The 25,736-nt window shown below is 43.7% G+C and overlaps 2 protein-coding genes and 1 long non-coding RNA gene across 5 annotated transcripts; 2 read left to right on the forward strand and 1 right to left on the reverse strand.

The window, feature by feature from the left end:
- Window positions 1–1,357: 1,357 nt before the first annotated feature.
- Window positions 1,358–5,704, reverse strand: LOC149353887 (uncharacterized). Its single transcript, XR_016291124.1, has 2 exons — window positions 5,121–5,704; window positions 1,358–4,577 (listed from the first exon to the last, which is right to left on the reverse strand). It is a non-coding gene; the product is annotated as an uncharacterized LOC149353887 (long non-coding RNA).
- Window positions 5,705–5,997: 293 nt separating this feature from the next.
- On the forward strand, window positions 5,998–13,196 carry LOC149353888 (uncharacterized). The gene is made up of 2 exons (XM_089582964.1): window positions 5,998–6,389; window positions 6,854–13,196. Exon 2 carries the CDS (start codon window positions 10,786–10,788, stop codon window positions 12,886–12,888), a length of 2,103 nt encoding a protein of 700 aa, XP_089439090.1. The 5' UTR covers window positions 5,998–6,389; window positions 6,854–10,785; the 3' UTR covers window positions 12,889–13,196.
- A 57-nt stretch (window positions 13,197–13,253) lies between these two features.
- On the forward strand, window positions 13,254–19,524 carry LOC149353889 (uncharacterized). Of its 3 annotated transcripts, XM_089582966.1 has the most exons (8): window positions 13,254–13,904; window positions 13,966–14,130; window positions 14,317–14,427; window positions 14,756–14,902; window positions 15,699–15,770; window positions 16,306–16,469; window positions 17,354–17,518; window positions 19,346–19,524. In XM_089582966.1, the coding sequence occupies exons 1-7, from the start codon at window positions 13,838–13,840 to the stop codon at window positions 17,471–17,473; spliced, it is 846 nt and encodes a 281-aa protein (XP_089439092.1). In that variant the 5' UTR covers window positions 13,254–13,837; the 3' UTR covers window positions 17,474–17,518; window positions 19,346–19,524. The 3 variants fall into 3 exon arrangements, with proteins under 3 accessions (XP_089439092.1, XP_089439091.1, XP_089439093.1); XM_089582965.1 differs by lacking the exon at window positions 16,306–16,469; XM_089582967.1 differs by lacking the exons at window positions 16,306–16,469; window positions 17,354–17,518.
- Window positions 19,525–25,736: the final 6,212 nt, after the last annotated feature.

A 25,736-nucleotide genomic window follows, 5' to 3' on the forward strand; every position in this document is an offset into this window, starting at 1 on the left:
CACAGTGGCGGAAAAGAACTAGAAAACTAACCAGTAAGTATGCAGGTCATGATGAGGGAGAAAGAAAGAGCATTAAACGACAGGTTAAAAACGCGGAAGTTAAAAATTGGATGAATTCAATGGAAAAGAAACATAGTGTAGAACTATATCGATGCTGGAAAAGGCAGATAAGGAAAGAATTTTTCTATGATAACTCAAGAGGCAGTGCCCTACTTTTTGAAGCTAGGTCAGGGTGTCTTAGAACGCGCAGCTACAAAAAGAAATTTAACGAAGAAGATGACACATGTGCAGTGTGTGGTAGATCTGTGGAAACAATTGAACACCTCATAATCAAATGTGACGGTATCCATCCGGATGTCGATGCAGGCGCAGTCACTCTTCCTGAGGCCCTAGGGTTTAAAGATAACAATGGTCATGTAAATAAATCTGCAGTGGAAGTCAGCAAAAAGCGATTGGAGGATTGGTGGCTGAAAAGCAGAGATGTGGCATAAGGTTAGAATTGTAGGAAACCGTAGGTAAAGATGGTGGCGATTCTTAATGAGAATTGCCAACACAGTAAACAAAAAAAATAAAGAACAAAAGCTGAGCATGGTGGCAGTTGCGACCACCCCGTTTCAAAGGGGGCGCTCCTATGCATCCATCCATCCAGCCTGCGAAGTCTTTCGATTTTGGTTCACCATCGCCACAGACGATGGGGATTTCCAAATAATTCTGACCGAATCAGGCAAGTACCCCACCTAAATGTGGTATAAAACAAAACTGACCGCCAAATGCAACCTCTGTGCGAAATTTGAGCCCGAACAAACGTGCGGTTAGGTCGAGAGAATTTTTTTTCGACATTCTCTGATTTACGCAACAGTCGTTAGATTAGAGCAACGACAGCATGCCTGTACTAGAGTGGAGCTTTCGGCTCCTTCACTCCGTCTCAGTCTAGCGCCCACGTGCTTGTAACCATGGAAACGACGCCATCAGCGTCAGCGGAAACGTGTTACAGCGACCAGGAAACCATGAGAAGCTATCTTCCCGGACGTTGTGGTGACGTGCTCCTGCACGCTGTTTCGATTGGTCTCGCCGTGTGTCGTCATTGGGTGAACGAAACGGCAAAGAGAAGACCGTTTAAATTTGAGTCGAGGGCAATTTTTTGTTTGCTTCTATTTTGAAAATTCATTCCTTAATAACTCCCCTTCTAGCGCACCGATTCCAGTAATTCTTTTTGATTCGGTATCTGCGTGTCATGAAGAAATCATCTAAAGCATATGAAAAAAGCGTTGCTGGGCCGCTTTAAAGGGACCATGAAAAGAATTAAAAGACGATTGTAAATGTTAGAAGTTATGCTCAGAAGCACTGACACCAAGTATGAGTCTTCGGAACTGAGCCGGCAATTTATTATGGCTTTTTAAAAATCGCGTTTTTTAAAATTCGCGGGCCGATTGGTGTCTTCGTAGGGAGCGATTTTGAAACCAAAACCGGGAAAACAGACGTCACTAGTCCCATGACGTCGGTAGGCCACCACACGCTGTCATTCGCTCGAGCCGCGGCAGCTACGACGTCACGGGCACACTTCCGGTAGCGGTGAAAATCGTCTGCTCGAGGCGCCGCGCGACCCCCTCGGGCAAGCGCGGGCCAGGGCATTGCCTTCACGCATGTTTCCAATTTACCTCTGCCGCCTCTTTCTGCCGGGAGTTCGGGAGCAAAGAAAGCGCCGAGACCGGAGAGACGCTGCGGACGCACGCTGCTCCTCGGGAGTGCGACAACCGGAAGCCGTAAACCGAACGTCAGCGAATGACGTATTCATGGGCGGAGCCCAGTCCCGGAGCTGTTTTCTTTATTTTTTCTTGGTGCTCCGTGCGTATGAGTTGAGGGGGGAGAGGAGGAGCGTGATTTTTAATCGTCTATAACTTCGTTGTTATTCATGCTAGCTCGAAAATTCTTCCGCTGGGGTGACGAGTGATGGATTGCCTATCTTTACGTAATCTCAATTAATTTGTTTCATAGTCCCTTTAAGGTGATACCTAGGTGAGTTGCTAGATGACCTTGATACGCGCAGGAATTTGCACTTGTTAACGCTTAGCGTCAATTGCCATGCTTTGCACCAAGAGATGCTGTTAATGTCAGTTTGAATTGCGCGTACGTCATCGTCGGTTATTATTTCACGGAAAAGGACGCAGTCGTCTGCAAATAAGTAAATCGATGATGTAACAGAGTCAGGCAGGTCATTAATGAATATTAAGAAGAGTAAGGGCCCAAGCACGGTACCTTGAGGAACGCCAGAAAGAACGGGGTGTAAATTTGAGTAAGTTCCATTAGTTGCTACAAACTGCTGACGGTCTGTTAAAAAGAACTCTAGCCATTTTAGTACGTCAGTATCGAGCCCTATCATGCGCAGTTTTAGTAGCAAAAGCCAGTGACAAACTTTATCAAAAGCCCTGGCGAAATCTAAAAATATGCAATCTGCAGTGGAACGATGATCAAGAATTGCATGCAATTTATGAGTAAAGAGAACAAGTTGCGTTTCACATGAATATGAATTACGAAAACCGTGTTGTGCATGATGAAAAAACGAGTTTGGCTCTAAGAAATTTGCTATATGTGAAAAAAGAATGTGTTCTAGGATCTTACAGGGGATGCTGGTGATTGAAATAGGCCGGTAGTTGTAAGGTGAGTGCTTGTTTCCAGATTTATGTACTGGAATCACCTTCCCTATCTTCCAGTCTGCCGGCATCGCGCTATTTTCCAGAGACTGCTGAAATAATTTAGAAAGAATAATGGACGAATATATCTTAGGGCTTTTCAGAAATTTTGAGTTAATGCAGTCGATGCCGGCGGCTGAAAATGGTTTCAGGCCGTCAATGATTTTGGCGATTCCATCCGGGTTGACGATAACAGGATACATTGGCAGATAATTATAGGCGCAACAATAAGGTACGTCGTTTGGCAGGGATTTCGTGAAGTAGCTGGAGAAGACATCATTTAATACAGTGGAGCATTCATCGTCAGGAACAGGTTCGTCATTAGCACTTGTTAAAATAATTTTAGACCGGTCTGTAGGATTGATAACTTTCCAGAACTTTTTAGGATTATCTACCAATATATCGGGTAAAGTCTTTGCAAGAAACATTTTTTTAGCATTTTTAACTGCGTCGTTTGCAGTACGATATAAAGACCAACGAAACTGACTACATGAGGTGTTAGCAAGCCGGTATAAGCGTTTCTTCCAGTTAGATAAGCGCGCGTAATGTATGAGTTATACCAAAGTGCCTTTGGATTATACGAGATATTTCGGATGGGAATAAATCGATTGATAAGCTCGGTAACCTTATTCTTGAAGAGTGTCCAGTTCGTTTCAACAGAGCGTTGCTCGAAGCCTTCTAGGAACTTTGTTAAAAAGAGGCTTAACTCACTGTTGATTTGGGTAAAATCTGCACGGTGATAATTGCGCAGTGTTTTAGTTGTCTTTACTCTCTTTTGTTTGGGTATGTTAATAGTAAAATTCAATGCAAGATGGTCACTCAGCCCTGGCAGGTATATTATTTCTGAACATAATTCAGGGCTAGAGCAGAGGACTAAATCTAATATATTAGCAGTGGTGTCCGTTATTTGGGTAGGTTGTGTAACTATTTGCGTGAGGTTAAAGCATGAACAAAAATCTGTGAATTCCTTGGAAGTAGAGGAAGTTGAATTAATAGAAGCAGTACTCACTGACAAATCAATGCCAGGAAGATTAAAATCGCCCAGTAAAAATATAGGTGTTGTCGGAAATTGTGTAGTTACGATGTTGATACTGTCATGAAGCTCAGAGACAAACGTCGACGATGCGTCTGGTGCGCGATAACAAGCCCCTATAATGAATTGACGGTGCGTTAGTTTCAGATATACCCATATTATCTCTAATCCGGTCGGGACATTTTTGTTAATGGCTATAAGGACGCCACCGCCTTGCCTTGCATTCCTATCACAACGATAAAATTGAAATTTGTACATAGCATGTGTGCGTTAACCTTGTTGCCGCTCAATGCATCGCACTACTTCACCACGGGGCACGTGCACAACGGAGTGGTACAGCACATGTTGTGGCAACAAGGTTAGCGCCCACATGTTACGTACTTTTGCGGGATTTTTTTAGTGTGGCTACCGGCCGCCGCTACCCGAAAGACCGTTCTTGTGCGTAGTATTGCTTTCGCAATAAAAGGAAAGGTGGATGACAGCGCGCGCCTTCCATGGCATTCAATCTTGTCATGCGTGGAAGCTGTCTAACTCATAACGGAAGCATCCTCAGAATTGTACGTGGCACACACAGCCGAGTCTGCGTGGAAGAAACTAAGTGTACAGGAATGAAGACATTGTGCGTCGTCGAATCAGTTGAATAAACGACTGTAGCCCAGAAACAATTTGTTTTTAATGAAGCAGTTCCCCCCGACCTTTTCAGTTTACGGCGTCGCTCTACCCCGGCCCAGCATGGCGATCCTCTGCGCAATGCTCAGGATGGCGTCTGCGGGCCGCCGCAGCCCAGAAAACTGGCAAGGATGCAGTGGGGTCGTGCGGGGACCCTGGGGTGTGCCTCCAATTCCGCTCTCATTCTGAAATGCAACCGCACCATAATCATCAATCAGATCGTTAACAGAAGACAAAATTTCTGCTTGAGGAATGGTGTAATAAAGATCCTTTACATCGACGGAAAATCCACAAAGCTTCTTACTGTAGTTACTTTCTAGGAACGCGATAACATCCTTCGAACTTTTTACTCTAAAAGGGTCGTCAATTGATAAAATATTCAGTTTTTTCTGCAGGAACTTAGCTACATGCTGCTGCCATGTTCCAACTTCCGAGACAATTACACGAAACGGCCACTCTAGTTTATGTGTTTTCGCAGTGAAAAACATTTGCAACCACTTTCCTGAGCTGCTGTCAATCTTACTTGATAGCCTAGTTAATTCCAGCCTATTAGCAAGTTTCTTCGCCTTGCTCTTAACTTTTGAGGCGGACACATCACTGCGTTTTTGAAACGTCGCAAGAACAGCTTCCGATGCTTTCGACAAATATACGTTCCTGTCCAAGACAACAAAACCTCCGTCCTTATCAGAAAGTAGCAGAGAGAACGAGTTCTCTTTCAGCCAACTAACCGTCTTATGCAGAGGTAGCTTCGTCCCCGATGCCCTGTACCTCGTTAACATGTCCACACCTTCCGAAATGCAACGGTCCACCTCAGCTCTGTCGGCCTGCTTGGAAACTAGCTTTACCATGGCTAAACGTTCCGGTCTGGATTTCTTGGGCTCCACAGCAAACTTCGGTCCCAGCCCCAGGACTTGCCTGACGTATCCAGGAAAGGGGATGCTTTCAGTGGTGTGGATCTGTTGTCTTGTTGATACACTCTTCTTCGGCAGCAGCGCACGAAGGCCGGGAAGCGTTTGCTGCCATAGGAACTACACTACACTTGGACAGATGGATGCACAGCCTGCTCAGTCTGCACTGGTGTCTAGGGTTGAGCGGGCACCGCACAAAGGGGTCTCCTGCTGTGGTTGGAAACGTGGCAACATCCGAGTTCGGTCAAGAGATGACACTGGCAACACAGGAGATGATACAGCACCGATGATGACACGGTGAACTACACTTCAAACATACCGCAAGTGTGGCAGCAGCTCACGATGTGCAGCTGGCGTTACGATAGAAGCTGGGAGAACAACCAAGGTGGATGTAGAATGGCGAAGGCTGGGCCCAAAAGCGGTCTAGCGCGACTGCAGCACAGCCACTTTGGGCGGCCGAAACACTTCTATAATGAAATTCAAAAGCACAAATGAAAATGATATTAAACAACAAAAAGAAATTAATATTTTAATGACCACGTTTTATAAAATAGGTAAATTATTTCAGCAAAACAACACGCCGAATTTTGTAATTTTTTTGCAACAGTCTTGTGGCGCCCTCTGTTGATGAGTGTGCGGTGCATTTGCAGCGCTACTTTGCAGGCCTTGTTTCGGTACCCGGCCACAATGGCTGCGGGCATGGAGGTCTGCGGGACATGCTGCGGGAGACGAAGCGATTTCTTATCTCCAGCTGCCTGCTATGGCGCGCCTTGGAAAGTGTGCAGATTAAGCTCGCCGGTCTCGAAATGGCTCCTTTAAGAAGTTTTTGTCGTCCTTGCCCGTCGCTTCTGTGTCACCGTTTGGCAAGATCTGCACCCCGCTGCACCGCGGCAGCGTTTCCTTCGGTGTACGGCCAGTGCGAAACCTTTTCCCGAGGCTTCGCGCTCATCGTTTCAAGCGCTTAGCTCTGCATTTCAAGATGAGCTTGCGGCATGTGAAGAAACATTGCTCCGTGGCACATTGTGACAGCGTGGGTTGTACCGTGGTTGTCTTACCAAGACTACATCGCTTCCCTCTGGACTTTCGCAGGTGAGCTCTTGCCGTTGTCGTCTGCTCTATGGACTGTTGCGGAAATAATCGCGCCCCGTAAAATGCTTCTTTCAGCTAAACGGGCTCACTGTTCGAGCTCAAATTTCGCATAGAAATGGCAGTTGGTCGGCAGAATTGTTTAATACCACGTTTGCTTGGGGTACTTACCTGATTCGAACAGAATAAGTCGGATATTCACATCGTCTGCGGCGACGACGAAGAAAATTAAGCTGCTCTGACAGCCATCGCACCGGTGGCGCCATCTCGTTTGTTGAGGTGAACCATAGCCCCGGTGGCGCCATCTCGTTTGTTCGTGGTGAACAATGAGCAATAGAGCGAGGTTCGGGGGGTTTGAAGGCGCTCTTTCAACTGGTTTTTCAATGCTCACAGAAAACTTAGCTTGGCAAAACTAAGTTTTCAGCAAGCTAACTCGGTTTTTGGCACTAAAGGAGATTTCTTTTCAGGCACAAGCGTCTTTGATTTTACATGCATTGTGACGCTTGATGGAGCGAGGTGCTTTGAAGGCCTGAGCTTTCTGGCTGCCATGGAGATCCTTTTTGCTGCATACTTTTGTCTCAACATCAAATACAGTCAAGAAGTGCAAGCCACATTGGAATTCATTCAGAGGTAAGCACATAAATTTTTCTCTTGTGTATCGGCAAGTTTTTGCCATATCTATCTCTCTGACTGTTCCAGTAGCCTTATACTCAGTGAGACGTGAGAAAAAGCTGCATGCAAACTCCATAAGCCTGGCATCTCTCCCACAACATCTGACATTGTTGCGATTAAATGTGCATGTGCAATTTGTGCGTGGTTTGACAACCTTAATAATACGAACTGATGGGTGAGTAGGTCGAACATTACGAAGAAACGGCGCTGTGGCACATGCACAAAGAAATGACACAACTACTTATCTCAACTATGTGGCTCAAGCATGTGTGAAGCTGCTAGGAGTTGGATGGCTTGTGTCAGAAATCGGGAGTCCGCTGTGCTTTCCAGTGCCTGCAACCATGGCTTTCATTCTTTTGTTACAGTTTTTTTATGCCATTCTCAGGTGGCCCCAAGCAGCACTGGCCGATGGCCTTTCATTGGACACGTCTTGGAATCCTCTTGGTGGCCATCATACTTGGCCAGGATTCTGTTTCCTTGATAGGAAATAACTTGGGCACCATGCTGAATGCAATTAAATAGGACGACCATTGGTCATATTGCTTGGCAACTCTTTGGCCACCGTGCACGATCCGTTCTGAATTCGCTGAATATTCGTATAACACACCCCGGCTAAAAAAAATTCATGGGGCACTTTGACGATCTAAAGAGCGTGAGGCGAAAGGCTTTCCGTGACTGACTAGTCATGATTGTCTAATGACTAACCAGTTATGACTAATTATGACTGGTTAATGCATATAGTTATGACTAATTAGTTGTTACTAATTACCACTAATTAGTCGATGACTGGTTAATGACTAATTATATGGCTGATGGCATATATGGTTAATGACTAGTTAGTCATGAGTTGTAATGACTCGTCTTGGCCGGCAGTATGAGCTATTAAATGCTTTCACCTTAATATTAATGTATGCTGTGAGGGCCTGCGCCTGTCTGCATCGTTTTTATTTCGTCGGCACTTTCGCGCACGTCATTCCGGCGCACGACCGGCGTGTTCCGGCGCATGCTTCGTGTTGGTCGGACGGACGCGTGGCCTGCGAGAACGCCGATAAAAGAAATAGTTCTAAAAAAATTCAGTCGTAATGTGGAAACCATCTGTATCTGAGCGAATATTGCAAGTAAATAAAACATCCGCTTATTTTCCACAGATAATTGCAATCTGTGCATATTATCTTGGGCAGAAAAGTTTGTTGTCAGCATGATTTTGTATTCGTCCGCCGGGTGCGCCGCACGTGATACTTCTGTCATCGCGGTACACCGGAATGCGCAGTGCCGTCTCTGCACCTGCTTCGTTGTCGCCTGTGTGACCTGCGAAGTTTTACGACAACGTTTTGCGACAGTCCTTTTGGGGTATTTGAGCTGAACGTGTCTCCGGCGATTGAAACATCCCGGATCACCATTTCGGGATAGATCTTCTTGTCTTCTGGAGTTGATAAAGGTAAGGCTAAAATTTTTCCTACTGCAAGTACGCCATGTGTCTTATTTTAAGCTTGGGGACAGTTCGATGCTGCACCCAACTTATTTTTCATTGTCCCAGACTACTAGGGACCCGATCAGCCTTCCCCGTCAACTAAGGCATTGTGGCTTTAATAAACGTTTTAATCATCATCATTCTCCTGGGCTGGCGGAGGTTTGCAATCGCCACTGTGTAGTTGGCGGGAATGAATTGCCGTTCGAAATTGAAAGTACTCTTGAAAGAAAAAAAAAACGTGGTTGAGGCGCGGTCACAAGTTCTGTACCACTTGCAGGTCGGTGGTCGCACAGTAATTTACGGGTAACGTTGCCGTGGCATAAAAAGATAGCCCTAAAAAAATTACGTGTGCTGTAGTGTGAAAAATGTTTTCAGATTAACACCAGCGCTTGAAATAAGCCAACGAGGTATAAAGAACTATTAATTAATATCACCGTGTGCCAGTGAACAAATTTGAAAGCTGGGCCTGCGCATTGGTTTTCTGGGCCTCTGCATTTACACTCCGGACTCGCAACACGTGCTTTTCGGATAGGCGCGCCGGACTACACGTGCTTTGCGGACTTAGGCGCGCATGTACTTTCATTCATTCTTTCTGCGAGTGCATGCAATACGCGCCATCACTTCCCCCATATTTATGTGCCAGATTTAAAAAAAAATCTTGCTATTGGCCGATTCGAGAGCAAACATCGCTGGCAAAAATGACGTTGTGGTCTGCGTTCTTCAAGATGAATAGAAGCATCTGTTACTGTATCCCGTGTTCTCTCAATTGCTTTGTGATGCAAGTGGAAACAGATATGCACCAAATGGCTATGTTATTGAAAATGAGTAAACATACATTTACAGTTCTTGTTATACCCGTGCCACACGTTCGAATGAAATGCCACTGAGTGCTTAAGTTTTAGCGCCATTCGCGTGGTGCCACACGCATAAATATAATGGCATTAGCATTACTGCCATTTGCAGCCTACTGATCAGTACACCACAACTCATTCGCCCGAGCTGTGTGTACTCTTGTCCCAATTACACTCGCAGAAAAGCACATGATTTTGTAGTAACAATTGAACTTTCTAACCAGTAGCAAATAGTTAACTTAGTAGCAAATGTTTAATGGTTAATGAAGTAGCAAATGGTCAACTTTCAGTCAAATTAGACATACCTCTTCTGCATATTTAATGAGAAGGGTGCCATTTTTACCAGCACTTCTGACAGATATCTCAGCTTGTATGCTAACATGCGAGTTTATGGCTGTTTGATTTGTCAAACAACAATAGCAGAATAATTTTTATATTGCGTTTCAGCAACATTCCCAAAATCACTCATCAGTGTTTATATTCGGGTAAAATTTTTGACTGCCTTGCAAGCATTTACTATCATTGTGACTTGTGTAAAATTATATTAAATGTGGACATGTAACAGCAAATCTGAAAATAGCATTAGGAAACTTAAGGCCCTAAGCATTTACTGCTGCTGCTTCTGTACGTGTGGCATGGATATTAAAATAGGGCCAGCGATGTAGCAAAACAGAATAAAACTGATTGCATATTGGGGGGTGCAGAAATTAGCAGTCAGCTTCTGTGCGAAGCAAAAACACCTCACTGTGCTGGTGTTGCTCTTCCTGCAGCTAGAAGTTTGGAGCCGCGCTAGAGATTTCCGTTGTGAGCCTCATGCACATGCACTTCCCATGGCATGGAGACAGTCCGTCTCCCCTTACCTCCTAGCCTTGGCTGCAGAGCCACTGAATGCTGCACAGCTTTGTTTTATCCCCCATTGCGAAGCAGTAGCTTGGGTGAACTGTGCTTAATACCTTAAATGCAATAGCTGCATAATGCAGGAACGTGAAGGAGACTCAGCATTTCTCAGAACTGTGGAACTCCACTGATGTACCTAATTTCTTCCCCAAAAACCAGTGCCCATGGTGAAGGAGTTTTCTGGTGCAAGGAAGCTGTCTTTCAGATTTCTGTAACTCTATTGCCTTGTCAGTCTTGCTGAAATGTTTTAATGCCAGAAGGATGTCAACACTGACCTGGCCATGTCTTGATTAGAATCGTGGTATGTTGTACACTATCTGAAGTGCAGAGTTGTGCGTTATAATTGTGAGAATTGTGCATTATAATTTCTTGTGGCACTTTAAATTTCTGTGTTTCCAGGATGAATCTCGAGAACTGGAAGCCAGCTCCTCCTGAAAGGTGAATTTCGAGATTCAGTAGTGGTGCACAGCAGCTAGCTAATCGCATATAGGTAGTGTCGAGAAGCAGTATGATTAGGTGTTCTGATGCAGAACTGTCACAGAAAAGGCAAAGGAGGGAAATTAATGCAGAAGCTGAAGCAAGCATATCTCATATTGATAAGTTTGCCAACAACGGTCCTGCTAGCAAATCTCATGTACAGCCTGAAGAGCACACAGAGGAAGCTCAAATTCTAGTATCAGAAGGTGTGTCCAATGAACTGCGGAACTTTCAAGATCAGGCACATAGTCCAGGTCACAGTTTGTCCTCATCTGATGATAACGGGGTAGCTGTCGACGCTGACAGTCAACCTGAAGATATTGTCTCTTCTCTGAGGAGGTGGGCTGTAGAGAACAACATAACGCATGCAAGCATTGACAGCCTGCTGCAAATTCTAAAATCTAAATTGCCACAGTTGCCAGGCTCTGCACGGGCACTTCTTGCCACGCCATCCGTTGTAGACATAGATTGTTTGAGCAATGGGCAGTACTTTCATTTCGGCTTGAAAAGGAGCATATCCACTCTACTCGACCGAATGCCGCCACTACCGAGTGTTGCTTGCCAAATCAGCTTTAATGTTGATGGCCTTCCACTGTTCAAAAGCAGTGGAAAGGAGTTTTGGTGCATTCTTGTGGAGTTGCATCATCCGCTACACCGCAGGGATGACAGCGTTTGTTTGGTTGGGGCATTTTGTGGCATCAGTAAGCCTCTGCTGAATGAATTTGTCCAGCCATTCGTGGAGGAACTGTCCGAGGTCCTCAGCACAGGAATATGGCACAGCAGCATGCACTATAATGTCTCGCTGAGAGCATTTATATGTGATGCCCCTGCCGGAGCATTTCTGAAGGCAACTAAAGCTCACAATGCTAGGTCAGGGTGTGAGAAGTGCCCGTCGGAGGGTGTTTTTCGTGGGCGCATGACGTTTCCAAACACTAGGGCACCTCGTCGTACTGACTCTGCCTTTGCACAGCAGGAAGACGAAGACCACCACAAAGGCCCCTCTCCTTTTGTGGCACTTGAAGTGGGAATGGTAACAGCTTTTCCGCTTGATGATATGCATCTTGTATGTTTAGGTGTCACAAGAAGACTGATGCTAATTTGGCTGAAAGGAGACCTGTCTGTGCGATTGAATTCAGCTCGCGTGAGTAGGTTATCTGCTCACCTTCATGCACTGAGGTGTGAAATTCTAAAAGACTTCCCCAGAAAATGTCGAGGTGTAGATGAAGTTAACCGGTGGAAAGCTACAGAATTTCGTTTTTTTGTTCTCTATGCTGGCCCACTTGTGCTGAAAGACATTCTGCCTGCAGAGCTGTATGAGCACTTTTTGACCCTTCATGTAGCGGTGGCTCTCCTCGTGTGTCCCTCTCTACGGTGTCGTGTTCAGTATGCAGGACAGTTAATGCACTATTTTGTGGAATGTGGAATCTCACTGTATGGCAATGAGTTTCCTGTGTACAGTATTCACAACCTGGTCCATTTGCCTAGTGATAGCCTGCATTTTGGTCCACTGGACACATTTAGTGCCTTCCCTTTTGAAAATTACCTGCAAAAGGTAAAGCGACTTGTGCGGACAGGCAGAAAGCCTCTTGAACAGCTTGTCAAATGGGTTGAGGAAATTCACAGCCTCTCCCCTACAAAGTTGCCAGCAGCCATCACAACCAAAACCTGTCGAATAGTTCTGTCATCTAGTCATTCCGAGTGCCCGACTTGTGGAATTCAGTGTCAAGCACAGTTCCGAAAGGCAAGCTTTGCTAATTCAGATTTAACGACTGCAGGGCCTGACAGATTTGCACTCTTGAAACATGGTCGTATCATAGGCATCTGTAACTTTTTGCAGTGTGAATCTGAGGTTATTGTTATAGGTCAAGAGCTTGAGCATGTTGAAAGCCTGTACAACCATCCATGCAATTCTTCCACAGTTTCTTGTTATGCTGGTCGTGGGCTTTGTCAGCAGCTCTTGCCTTATGCGTCTTCTGACATAGCCTGCAAGGGTATGGTCCTCACATTTGGAAAGAGGCTAGCTTTCTTTCCACTTTTTCATGTTTTGAGCCAGCTTGTGCCATATTTTCTACAGCTAAAGGAGGACCCTAGTCTTTGCAAAAAAAATTTTTTATTAATGAACTCAAAATTATGAAATTTTCAAGGGACATGTATTTTTGTGTGCTGATTCTAAATATGTAATTTAGTTTCATGAGAAAGAAGTCCTTGTGTGCTTGTGCAATATGTTATGCAAGTCAATTGGAGAGACCTTTTAAAAGTTTCCCTGCAAGGAACTTGCTGAAATGCATGACATTGGTTTGTCTTGACATTAAGGAGTGCAGTAAGGGCAAAATTATCATCCTGTCTGTTATAGAAGTTGAGTTATGGAGATTTGAAGTTGCCGCTTCAGGAATGGCAAGGAAAGTTGGTATACTGGTTTCTGGAGTGGCAACTTAGAAACCTTAACTCAAGTTCTATGATAGACAGCGGGATAATTTTATCCTTATTTCATTCCTTGATGTCAAGGCAAACCAATGGCGCACTTTTAGCAAGCTCCCTACTGCAAACTTTTTTGAAAGCTCCAAAAATTAACTTAACATATTGCATAAGTGCACAAGGGCTTGTTTTACATACTTTACATATTTCGAATCAGCGTGGCAAAATACATGTTCCGTGAAGATTGCATACCTGACTTCATTAATCAAATTTTTTTTTTAAAGACCAGGGTCTCCCTTTAAACGTCTGCTGTCAATGTAATCACGAATTGTCTCCATGTTTCAGACTTCCGAGTAACGGGGGTTTACTGTGAACATTTGCCGAGCCATTTCATCTAATCTTTTTGTTCTGGTTTCTCTTCTGCACGGTCCTTCCAAGATTTCACATGAAAACTGGATGTAACGAAAACTTGCATGGAAAGAAAAATTGCAGCTTTTCTCAGTTTTGTTATATCTAGTATTAATTCTGTTTCCCCCAGGTATCATTTGGTTCAGTTTTTATGTGACAAGAGCACATATGTTGTTCCATCGTGATGGCTTTTGAATGATGCAACATCAGCATTTGCTTATTGGCCTCCGGCTAAAACAAAATTGGATGCCATCAAGGCAATGACCTCAAGGAAGCTGATTGATGAAAAATGGAGCCTCCATGAAGTTAGAGTCGTTGCCACGAAAGGTAATGTTTATTCTTAGCGAAATAATATTAACTGCTGACTGAGGTTTGCACGCCCATTTAGATACCCTCAAGGAGGCACTGGACAGACTGACTGATGCCGAAAACACATCAAACCTCGACTCTGACACTGATCATGAGAGGCAATCTTGCAAAGTTCGGAAGCGGCGCTTGCTGTCAAGCTCAGATGAAGAGGGCCTGGTGGTGGAGCCGCCACACCAGCTAAAAGGTACCCAACCCCTAGTAGTGTCTTCATTCTAAATGGTATATTCAAGAGCTGACTTGAACTGTTCACTACTTTTTGCCCATGTTATTCTTGCAGTTTTCCTGCATGCATGTTTGCAGCGTTTATTGTTTAATTTTCAGAAATTCTCAGTATTTCACTCCCCTAGGCCTTCTTATATATGAAAAACAGTTCGCAGGCTGCCACCGCCGCCAACACCGCCACCTTCTGCGAGACCACATGTGCGGCAGCCGTTGAGCCCAATGCCAACCCAGTCGCAGGCTCATTGTCGTGAACTGACAGGTAGGGAGGGCTACTAGAAATTGGCAACCAGATTTAAAATGCACCATGAATATAACAAGTAAAAACTGTGCATTCAGTGGGTGAATCATACTTTAATTTAAACTGTAAGAATAGTTTTATGCCAAAGTTTACCTGTTGTTTCTGTACCGACTTTTAAAAGACATACATAGGTGCTAATAGGGGAACCATGAGAAGTCCATTCACTGCTTCCTTGACTGTGATCTATAGTACTTGAATATCAACACTTTAAATTCGTATGGAGCTGACAGGATTATTACGAGCAGCTCTCATGGAAAGCATTGCATGTAGTTGTTGTATTTTGTAACAGCCTGCAGGGAACCAGAACTCCTCCCGGTTCCAGTGTCCAGGACGGAGACCAGCGAGGCTGCAATACCTCAGCTGTCAGCAACCATAGGTCAGCAGCTGCCTGCGGTGTCTCCACCACCAGCAGCAGAAACAGCAGCACCACAGCAAAGTATGTTAGGCTACTGTTATTTTAAAGAATGACAAATTGCTTATCTATAAAAAAATTATGTTCACTGTGATTAACCTGTTTGTCTTGGCACTCTAAACCCATACCTCAGTATTCATGAAATCTCTATTTAGCAATCTCTATTCCAGTGAGTAACCAAGCAGACTTTGAGAAGCTTAACCTCAGTTGTACATAGAGAGGGCTGCTAGCAGACAAGGGTACTGGAGTGTTTGAAACCGAGAGAAGCATAGGGGGCCAATTTTATGATGGTTTCAATTGGTGAGAAATTATTAGCATAACCATTTCAAAGATGGGAGATATATGGAGCAAAGAGCAGAAGAAAACCACATAATGCTGGTGAGATCTGAACCTATGACCTCAGCATATCTCGTACGGTGCTCTGCCTGTCGCTGCAGTAGTTGTCCAGATATGCATAAAAGTAGAAGGCTGGAGAAGTGATTGCCTTCTCCTCTGTTTTGTTGAAATCTTTTCTATGTAAAGGAAAATTGCACAACTAGTTGTAGACTGATGAACACAACAATGGAAAGACAAAACTTCCCGTATGCTTTACTTTGTTTCATGACCATTGGCTTCTTTCATGGGCTGACAATGTGCGTATTCAATGGCAGGGCCGAGAAGTTTGGCAAATTTTGATGGGAGTGCATTTCTTGGGTGTTGCCTCGCAACAACCATAGCATGACAAGATTTCGATGAGAAAGTGATCAAAGGGCCCTTTCATTATGTGAGAATTTTGTGGGACGAGAATAATGCTTACACTAGGATACTGTTTTATTTGCAGTGGAAGCAAGCCAACCCGCGACATTGCAGGCAATTTTGGACGCAGTTCAAAAGCTTCACCGACGTCAGATCTGTAAGAACAGCAAGCATATATTTCAATTTACAGTTAAATCATAATATAAATGCATCTGTGTCGTGGTTTAATGGTTTCGATTTGTTTTGTGTTCCTGATAAAGATGACGGATCTCGAGTTCATTTTCCAAAGTTACAGGAAATGTTGTATCACCTAATACCTCTTCAATCTTTCCAGAAAAAAAAAACTTCATGAACAGCCCTGTTTAACTGGAATAAATCATGTCGCAATGCTGTCAAAGATATATTGGCTGTACATGCAAAATGCGGTGATGACAGCTCTGAGTAGCTTGCATGGCTTATTGAGAGGGTAGTCGTATGGCACAGCGTGTTTAGAAGTTCACAGCTACACTGAGTGAAATTCAGTGGTAGCAATGCGAATCGCAGCAATGACAATGCTCGAGATGTGAAGTGTCGACAGATTAGTTTTCTTTAGTTACGTTGCTCAGAGATGATCTTAAAAAGAGAAGTGCTTAAACATGTCTCTCCTTTACACTTTCTATGCTTTGAAAAAGAAGTTATGAAAAAACTTGCAGACGTCCTCGTGACGGTAAATGACCTGCGTAAAGAGCAACGCAGCAGATCAGTTCAAGCTGCTCTGAGGCTGCCAGCAGACTGCCCTGGTTTGCCGGTAGTGTCGCTGGAGGCACTAATTTCTTTTGACGCTTATCTGCAAGATGAGCAGCACATGCAGTCTTTGGTATGTAGTTAGTCCTTTAGAGCATTTTACTTGAGAGATCTAGCGTATATATATTCATGTAGGAACCCAACTCCGCAAAGAGCTTTTATGTCGGAGGCAATGTGAGCACTAATTAAATTTCAGGGGGAAAAATTGAAGCTAAGGAAAGCTTGTTCGTGGCTGTAGACACTTTATTATACAAACCTCAGCTATTTGTTTCAAGTATTGTTAAAAGACTATAGCCACCTCATTTTAGTTGCGTTTTCTTCTTTCAAATGATGCGTTAGACGTTAAAATACATGAATGGTATATTTTGGTTTCTCATGCGCTCATGCTATTTTGGTTTCATCAATTGAACGATGGCTGTGATGTGTGGTGGACTTTTAGGTTGCTCGAGGCATGAAGAAGAAACCTGCAATATTAACGCTGATACATAGTTTTAATCGACTACAACACCTAAACCAGTCTGCTTCGAGAGCTGGGACGACAACAAATGGCATATCAGTAGTTATATTGCCACTTTTTTCACACCTCATGTGACCTGACGGCCAAATACATTTCACAGCCATCATTTGGTTGTGAAACCAAAACATAATCGAGAAGAAATGCAATTACAATTTATATAATGATCGTATATGTGAATACACGTGCTGATCCATGTATATTAAGGTCTAAGGTATCAGCTGAAAGCAAACACTCAAGCAAAAATTTGGTGTCTATAGTCCTTTAATTGGTATACCAGAGCTGTACCTGAAGATAGACTAAACACGCATGCATTTCAACAGTGTGAACTTAGAAAAATCTATGCACATAACCCTTTCTGCGGTTGAGGCACTTGGCAGGGCCAGCACGTCTACATGAGCGTAATGTGCTTGAACTTCAGTGCAGCCTTTTTCTTTTTCCAGGTCTCATATTTTGCATTAAAAGGGGGCACAGATGCAAAGGGTGCTGTGCAGCGAATTTTGAAGGCAACAGTAAGCAAGCCTTGTCCCTGCAGTGCAGCTGGGCAGGCTCGAGGGGCCTAAAGCATAGCTTTAAGAGCCTCAGAAACATTCTGAGCCTGCTTCTTGGTAAGCAATGCCGTCCATAAACTGGAATAGTGTGCAGTGGTGGGAGTGAACAGCCCAACTACTACTAGGTACTACTACCTTAAGAGCTATGTGCAGCATTCCTCAGTTAGGCTGCTCGGCTGCTGACCCGAAAGACGTGGGTTTGGTCCAGGCCGCAGCGGTTGAATTTCTTTGGAGGAGAAATTCTAGAGGCCCGTGTACTGTGCGATGTCAGTGCACGTTAAAGAACTCCAGGTGGTCGAAATTTCCGGAGCCCTCCACTACGGCGTCTCTCATAACCTTAGTCGCATTGGGACGTTAAACCCCATAAACCAAACCTCAGTTAGGCTTAGCCAGTCATCAACATTGAGCGTAGGTAAGTGATAGGCACAAAGGAAGGCGTGGAGAGAAGGTCAGGCATGTGCAAGTGTGAGCCTTTCCGTCTCTACCACTGGGAAAACCCTGCAGTGACTACTTAAGGCTCCATGCAGGTACAGGGCTCTCTAGACTATATGAGCGTTTCGGTGAGCATAAGGTCACAAATGAAAGTGCTTAGTTCGCGAAGACTTAGCTCGTCACGTAGCCAAAACTGGAATCGAGCAGAAATATCACTCCCAGGCAGCAATGCATGCAGCAGAGAGGAAGTGTACTGCTTGGAACGCTGCACGTCAATGTGAGGCCAGAGCCAGCTACTGTGTGGCGGGGGTGTAGAGGATGAATGCGCTTGAAACAAGATTATATACCTTGATCAAACGGTAGATGCTGCCAGTGTAGAGACAAAACGACAAGTCTCAAACATCCAGCACTGCATGCTGCCAAAGGTATTGCTGAATTTTGCATTGAAAGTGAGCCTTAGAACTTTCGACCCAACAGCTGAGTCTGGAAATAATGTAAATTTCATGCATACTCTGATAAAATTTCTCAAAAAAATTTGGAAATGGGTTGCAATCAATATTATTTTTATTTCTAATTTTCATGGCAGGTGCATAAATGTGTTGTACTTCGACATAATGTTGACAGAAGAATGAAGTGGAAAAAGGCTCTGAAGATGTAGCAGTTGTGTGTTGAGGCTTTTCGAACTCTTCTTTCATTTCCATTTCTGCAACATGCTGGCTAACCTACTTCAGATATCAGTTTCAGTGTTGTGACAGCAAATGTATCTCCATGTTGAAATACCTCCTTATTGGTTTAGTGGCATTAATTAGTAAAAGACAAATTATTGTGTATGCAGAGCCTCCTAGCTTTACCAGAAATGTCGAAGTACATGGTGGTGCAGACATTTAGAGCGTGCATTGACAACAAATTTTTCAGAATGTACAGCACATGCACTCATCCCTTGCGATAATGGCTGCAATGCTTAACGCGGTGGTAAAGGCACGGTGTGTATATATAGCACCAGCACATCCAACCCCATGGAATTCTAATTACCATATAATCTCGTATAAGGGCTGCAGCCATAAATGGGGTGCCCCTCGTTTTGAACTACATAGTTAAAAAACATGGTTATACGTTATTTTTTTAATTCATGTATGGACCACACCTTCCAAATTCACAGCCCAAATTAAAAAAAAGTGCACCCCTTTCATGAGTTTATACAGTATCACAACTAAATTTTATGCAGAGGCCTGTACTGACACCCTGATTTTTCTTTCAGTGCTTTACATGAACAATAACAGTTCAGCTTGTCCTGCAGCCACAGTTTGTGTTCTTAGCTTTTTCTTTAGTGAAGCATTTCATACAATTTGCAGTGTGTCTGTTTCTTCTGAAAGTTCATTTATTGCTGACTTGTTTTGGTGTGCGTATTTGTTAATTTTATGGCATTGGTGTGCATGTACTCTGTTTTGGCAGGTGCAACACGCAGATTGTTTGACACCACAGAAGCATGTGTCGCAGATGCCACAAAGAGGTGGCTGATGTTCGCGGGGGACCAGGAAGGGGGCCGGACTGCAAGGCGTCATGCAGCCTTAATGGCTGCATCCAGCACTTAAATATTCTGTGTATACAAATAAATGCATGAAGTAAACGTACTACCTGATTTTGGCTGTGTATTTAGTAGTGCTCATCTGTTGTCTGTAGAGTACAAAACAATATTCCGGATAGATGTGCAGAACATAAATCATGGGAACATTATTGCAGCTATACAAGCTAATCAATTGCAAATCTAGGACTAGGTGGTTATGCCTCACTCGTTCATGGAGCATTGCAGCAAGTCTGCTTGCTTCTGGAACGTCGATATCTACTGCCTGAGTACAGGGCTGTTCAATGAACAATGGTTTTTTTCTGCCTTTTGATGTTGTTAGTCCCTTTTGAACCCAAGGTTTGTTAATTTTATATGGCAGAAATTTTTACTACAGCATTTTCCGGGCTGTTTTTTTCCAGTTTATCTGAAAAACATCCTTCATCGAGATGACCTCGTGATTTATGTTGCTGTTTGCCCAAGTCTCTGCAGATTTCTCTCATTCAGTGCAGCAGTGAGAATAAAATATGCAACTGTAGATAAGATTAACAGCATAAAAAATGCATTTGCAAAGTGTTCCAACAGTTATTGAATTCACGGTGCCTCACCACATTTGAATATTGCTGTAAATGGGGAGCAAACAAGATGCATACAGACTTTGGCAGATTTTCAAAAATGTGCAATTTTTAGATGCCTGGTCCAATATAGTACTTTGCACCTTTCTTTGCAGAAGTCTTTTACAGCAATGCAATCAGCTGCTGTACTGTTGCATTTTACACCATGCTGCTAAGTGGCGATAATGGTGTTTTTTGAGACCATCATCTCCTAGAAGGGATTGTATATGTTTCAGATGTTTGTCAAGTGGTGGCCCCAAACTGCTTGCAGAATACCTCACAGAATGGACCAGGGAGGGCTAGAAGCAGCTACAGGTACTGAAAAAACAAGGTGCTAGGAAAAATCTAGAATATTAATTGGCCAACATGATTGGCCTACAAGCAAAGAAACTGCTTGGATTCAACATGGTGTTAGAGTACAGGCCCTATGATGGCCCAGGGCATTTCCAATGATTGTCCATGCTTGGCCTTCCTTACATTGGCCAATGGTTGGCTTGTCACCACATCCAAGCACAAATTTCGATTGGTGTCCAGCATTTTGCCAATCATGGAAGCATTGGCCACTGATGATTTGCCTTGCTTGGGCCAATAAAATTCTGCTGCTTGGAAACTGCTGTTGTATCAAAGAAATAAGAAATATGAACGCATGAAATGCAAGAAATCCTTGGTGAACCCTGCTGTTTCAGGGAAGGCCAGGAGAATAGTGGGCAGGATTTAATTAAGCTTCATTCTAACAAAGCATCTAGTAAAGAATATTTATTTTCATATGCTAAACATCCTTGAGCCCTCCTCCAGAGATGAGTTGCAATTGAATGTGCTGTAGTTGCAAACTAAGCCCTGTGAAAGATGCTAGTCTCTTTCTATTCTCCAAAACCGCGAAGAGTTGTGCTAAAGGACGACATGCACACACGTCCGCTCAACCTGTCTGCTTACTGTGTATTGTTCTTTTGGGCTGTTCTTCATGGCTTTATAGAAGTCTTGAAGGCTAGCTTTTATGCGAGTATGGCTCGGTTAATAATTTTCTTCAGCTCTTTCAATCATTTGACTGAGTAATAAAATCAGCTTGGCTGTATTCTCTAGTCATGTGTAACATCCCTAGCTGACAAAAACCTATGATTTCAGCATTTTTGTGCAGTGATGTGCTATCGGCCACATTATCTTTTTTTGGACGATAATGTGTCTGTAGAAACCAGTACAATGACTTAACGATAGGAATGTGATTGTTGTTCATGTGAATTTTTAGGAAGGGTACAGCCTGGTAATGAACAAAGTTCTGCTGATGCCTTGATATGTTTGCTACTCTTCTGCTCATGAAAGCCAGCACAAGTGCTGCGGCTTGGCAGCAACACTCTCACATATTTCTATGAGAAATTTACAGACGGGCACCTGCCAAAAGCAGCGCTACCATATAATGCATGAATCTAGAACGAGTTTCTTTTTCAAAATCGTATGCTTCAGAAAGCACCTCGCGTTATATTGGAGCCAAGGTATGAATAGAGCGCAATTTTTTTCTCACTTTGATACACCCGCAGCGAGCTCACACGACATGCTCATGAGCTGTGAGGGAAAGCAAACTTTTTGATGACCAGAAACGCGGAAAGAAAACTGTGCAGACTACTGAGAAAGAAGAGAAGGGACTGAAAGAGCCTTGAGTAGTAGGGAAGCGAAAAAATGCTGAGTATGCACAGAACTGTACTGTACGGGCCGCGAAGCATTAAGACAGGAAGCGATGGCATGCGAGCCATTGCTGTGTGTGAGGCTGTGTACGTGAATGTGGTAGAGCCTTCCTCCAGAATATTGCAGATTCTTCATTTGCAAGTCACAGAATTCAAAATTTTTTGCCAAAATTAGAAGCTGAGGCATATGGCAGTAACTGCGCTATGGCTTATGCACAAGGCATATCTCTCGGGACAGAAATTGGTTGTATAAAGAATTCCAAATCAGAATGCACTGAGTAACTGCAGTGTCTGGAACAAGTTACTGTTGCCTGCCTAATACTGGAGTCATTTGCTCTCTTGGCATCACAGCATGCCTTACTCTGTGTGCTTTTATTGCTTTGTTTTCTTGAAAAGCTAGTATAACCATGTAAATGATGTTAATATGTACCGTTATTTCCACAGAAGTGGCGCTAAGAGAGCATTGGACTGTTGGGAATCAAACTCAACTTAACGGCAGTTATGCATTTAGACTAGCCCTAAAATTCTGCCGGTCTAAGCAGGATGATCTAGCTTCTAAATGTGTCTTTTTCTTTTCAGGCAATTGGTGGGGATGAACCCAGAGGAAAGGAGCCGGCAGTTGTCCCGGAGGATAACCTCAGTCCACCCAAAAGTGCACAGTGCCCTTCAGCAGCTTGAAAAGTTCAAAAAAAGTGGCAGGATTACATGGCTCAGATTTAGTGTGGTTATTAACTCTGATATCAGAGCTTAGATATTGGATTATTGTGTAGAGCAAATTTAGTGTGTTTATGAACTCTGATATCAGATTAGATATTGGATTTAGTAGCTTTTGCAAATAACTGTTTTATTGATATCATTCAATGTAGATTCTCTGTATAGCTTGCTTTTGCTATTTTTTGTACCTCTGTGTACTTAATAAAACTTTCTAAAACTATTTAATTTCTATGCAATATTTATTCCTAGATTGTGTCTCTACCCGAAAATATTTGAAGGATATGCAGAAAAGTACTGCATATAGACACATGTATATGTACAAATTTTGTGGTTTTTCTAACTTTGTACACACAGATGTGTTATTGCATCGACTACCAGTGACAGGCTACAGACATGACATATTTACCATGCGTAGCATGCCTCTGATCTGAACGTGGGCCTGGCCCCGATTAAAAAATACGGGAGTGTAACATTGCGTATTATGTGCCGTAAAGCATTGAACAGCATGTGTTCAGTCAACTTTCAAAACTGGCCATGGGCTTCTCGTAAATGCTACGGGATGTGCATATGTTAGCACCTTTGCTGTGTAATGTACAGTGCGGCATAAAAACATAACATGGGGTGTACTCGTATAAACAGATCATGTCATGTTAATTCAGTTGCAGCACATATGCTGTACATTATTACGACGGTTGATGTAACATCAGCATAAAAACAGCACATACACCATGGTATACAGAACATTTGACGTCATAACAGAGTTTATTTATTTATTTATTATTAACCTCAGGGTATAAAGATTACAGAGGGGAGTGCGTTTTAATCAATAAGCAAACAAAAAATATGCACAGCAACAAGAACATACAACTAATACTGTAAGTGACAGTTCAGTTTGGTTAAAAAATGATGTAAACAAAGTCCCCTAACACTTAATATAACACAATGAAATTCGCGATAACGTTTGAGTGTACACAGTGGTGAAATTGAATAATATATGAACACACAGGAAGGAGGTAGGTTTTATACAATGTTAAGAAAAACTCGCATGGTCTATATTGCGCACAGCAGACTGAAATAACCAAAATTTATCGATTGCTGCAACGGAAGAGGGAAGGCGGTTCCAGTCTTTAGATGTGCGGGGTATGAATGAATCGGAGAAACATTTAGTGTTGCATGAATTTATGCCAACCTTGTAGGTGTGGTCAATGCGCGATGATACATATGAAGGCGGAATGAGCAATTTATCGTGTAAGTCATCATGGTAAAATACCTTATGAAAGAGGCATAACCGTGCATGCTTTTGACGAAATGTGAGTGGTAGCAGATTGAGATTAGATTTCATTGAGGATGCACTTGCGGTGCGGTGATAATTAGAGATGAAACGAGCTGCATTATTTTGTATCATTTCTAGCTGGTTAATGAGATCAGTAGTGCCCGGGTCCCAAACTGAAGATGCGTATTCAAGTTGCGAACGAACTAACGTTTTCTAAAAGAGAAGGTTGGTACTAGAAGGGGCCGGACGAAAGTTCTGTTTTAAGTAGCCTAGCATGCGGTTAGCTTTGTTGACAATGAATTCGACATGACTCTTCCAGCTAAGGTTAGAAGCGATCTGAATGCCTAGGTACTTGTATGACGCTACTGATTCGAGAGCTACATTGTTAAAGGGGCCCTGCACCATAATCTGAGTGCCTTGTTTTGCTTCCTTGTTGTAATTGTTGAGTTATGGCGACGCTATTACCACCGGTCATAACACGCATATTTTTGTATTTAATATTCTAAGTTGCTCGAGAATCAAAACCATGGCACTGACGGCATCGGCACACAGCGGTGTTCTTTTGTATTTTTGCAACGGATATGACTTCAGCTGGCGAGCGATTATGATTGGATGAACAACTAATAACAAGCTAATTGTGTTCGTGAGCAAAAATATCTTATGTTTTGTTGTGTCCTTTTATATTAAATTGAAAAAAACTAGCATCTTTTCTTACGCAAAAGCATTTCAAAGCTTGTTAGAAAAAAAAGCCCCAGCAGAGGCGCTGGCTATTACTTTGCATCAAAGAACTTCGTGGCCTCCTGCTGCGCCGCTCTGCCCAAGACCCGCCCACAACCAGTGTCGCACTTCGCCGCCGGTCAGCAGTTCCTGAGCGCTGCTTGGCTTGGTATACAAATATCGCAAGGAAAGACAAGATCACCTTGTTATCAGAAAGACTGCCAGCTATACTCGAGCAGCGACAAAGCATGCCTGCTTATGTTGCGAGCTTACGGCAACGGCACCGCTCGCGGGCGCTCCGGGCGACGAGCTCTGCTGCTGCCTGGCTGCCGTGGTCGTCGCTAGGCCTATAGCTCGTCTCGCGTCGAAGCCGCAGCGGCCGGCGCTCGGAAGGCGCCTGCGCTATAATAAAAGGCCTACTCTTCACACCGCTTTTCTGTCAACAGCATTATCTCGCAATAAAATAATAGCGTGGTCAATTTCCGCTACGCCCTCAGCAGCGGAGCTAGCGGGCGCCAGTCGAGCCGGACCCCGTCGGGTCAGAGGCAGCTGCGAGGCGGTTCTCGCAACAAATTCGCTCGTGCCACAGTTGTCCTTTTTACCAGCAACTCGGTATTGGCCAGTGACCCAGAAAAATGATATATTTCTCATTTTCCTATCCCAGGCTTTATTACTTACGTCAAGAACACTCTTTAGCTCGTTTTTTATGACGCCGGCTGACGGGATCCCGTCTGCCGGCATCCAGGCTGGCCGGCCGGCAGGCTCGGCTTACTTCACGTTCGCACAAGAAAATACAAAAACAGCCATGCTACCTGAAAGGATGCTTTTTTCTATCGCGTGTTGCGTAAATCAGAGAAAATCGAAAAAAAATTCTCTCGGCCTAACCGCACGTTTGTTCGGGCTCAAATTTCGCACAGAGGTTGCATTTGGCGGTCACTTTTGTTTTATACCACATTTAGGTGGGGTACTTGCCTGATTCGGTCAGATTTATTTGGAAATCCCCATCGTCTGTGGCGACGGTGAACCAAAATCGAAAGACTTCGCAGTGATGGTACGCGTGGCGCCATCTCGTAGCCACCGGAGAAACGAGCCCTCTACCGAGGACGGCTGCGCGGGTGCGCGGTTTATTTTAAAAGAACTTACTTCACCACGTTATCAATGTTGGACATAGAAAACATTGTTTGCACAAAAATTGCCGCAATTTCAACGAGTTCGGTTTCTGTCTATCGCAATAAAGTGTTGTCATGTTCGCTTCGCGTCGTCTGCTTTCGTTTTTCTGTCACCGGCG

Source organism: Amblyomma mixtum, chromosome 3 (assembly GCF_055824585.1).
Source record: "Amblyomma mixtum isolate Tamu chromosome 3, ASM5582458v1, whole genome shotgun sequence".
NCBI lineage: Eukaryota > Metazoa > Arthropoda > Arachnida > Ixodida > Ixodidae > Amblyomma > Amblyomma mixtum.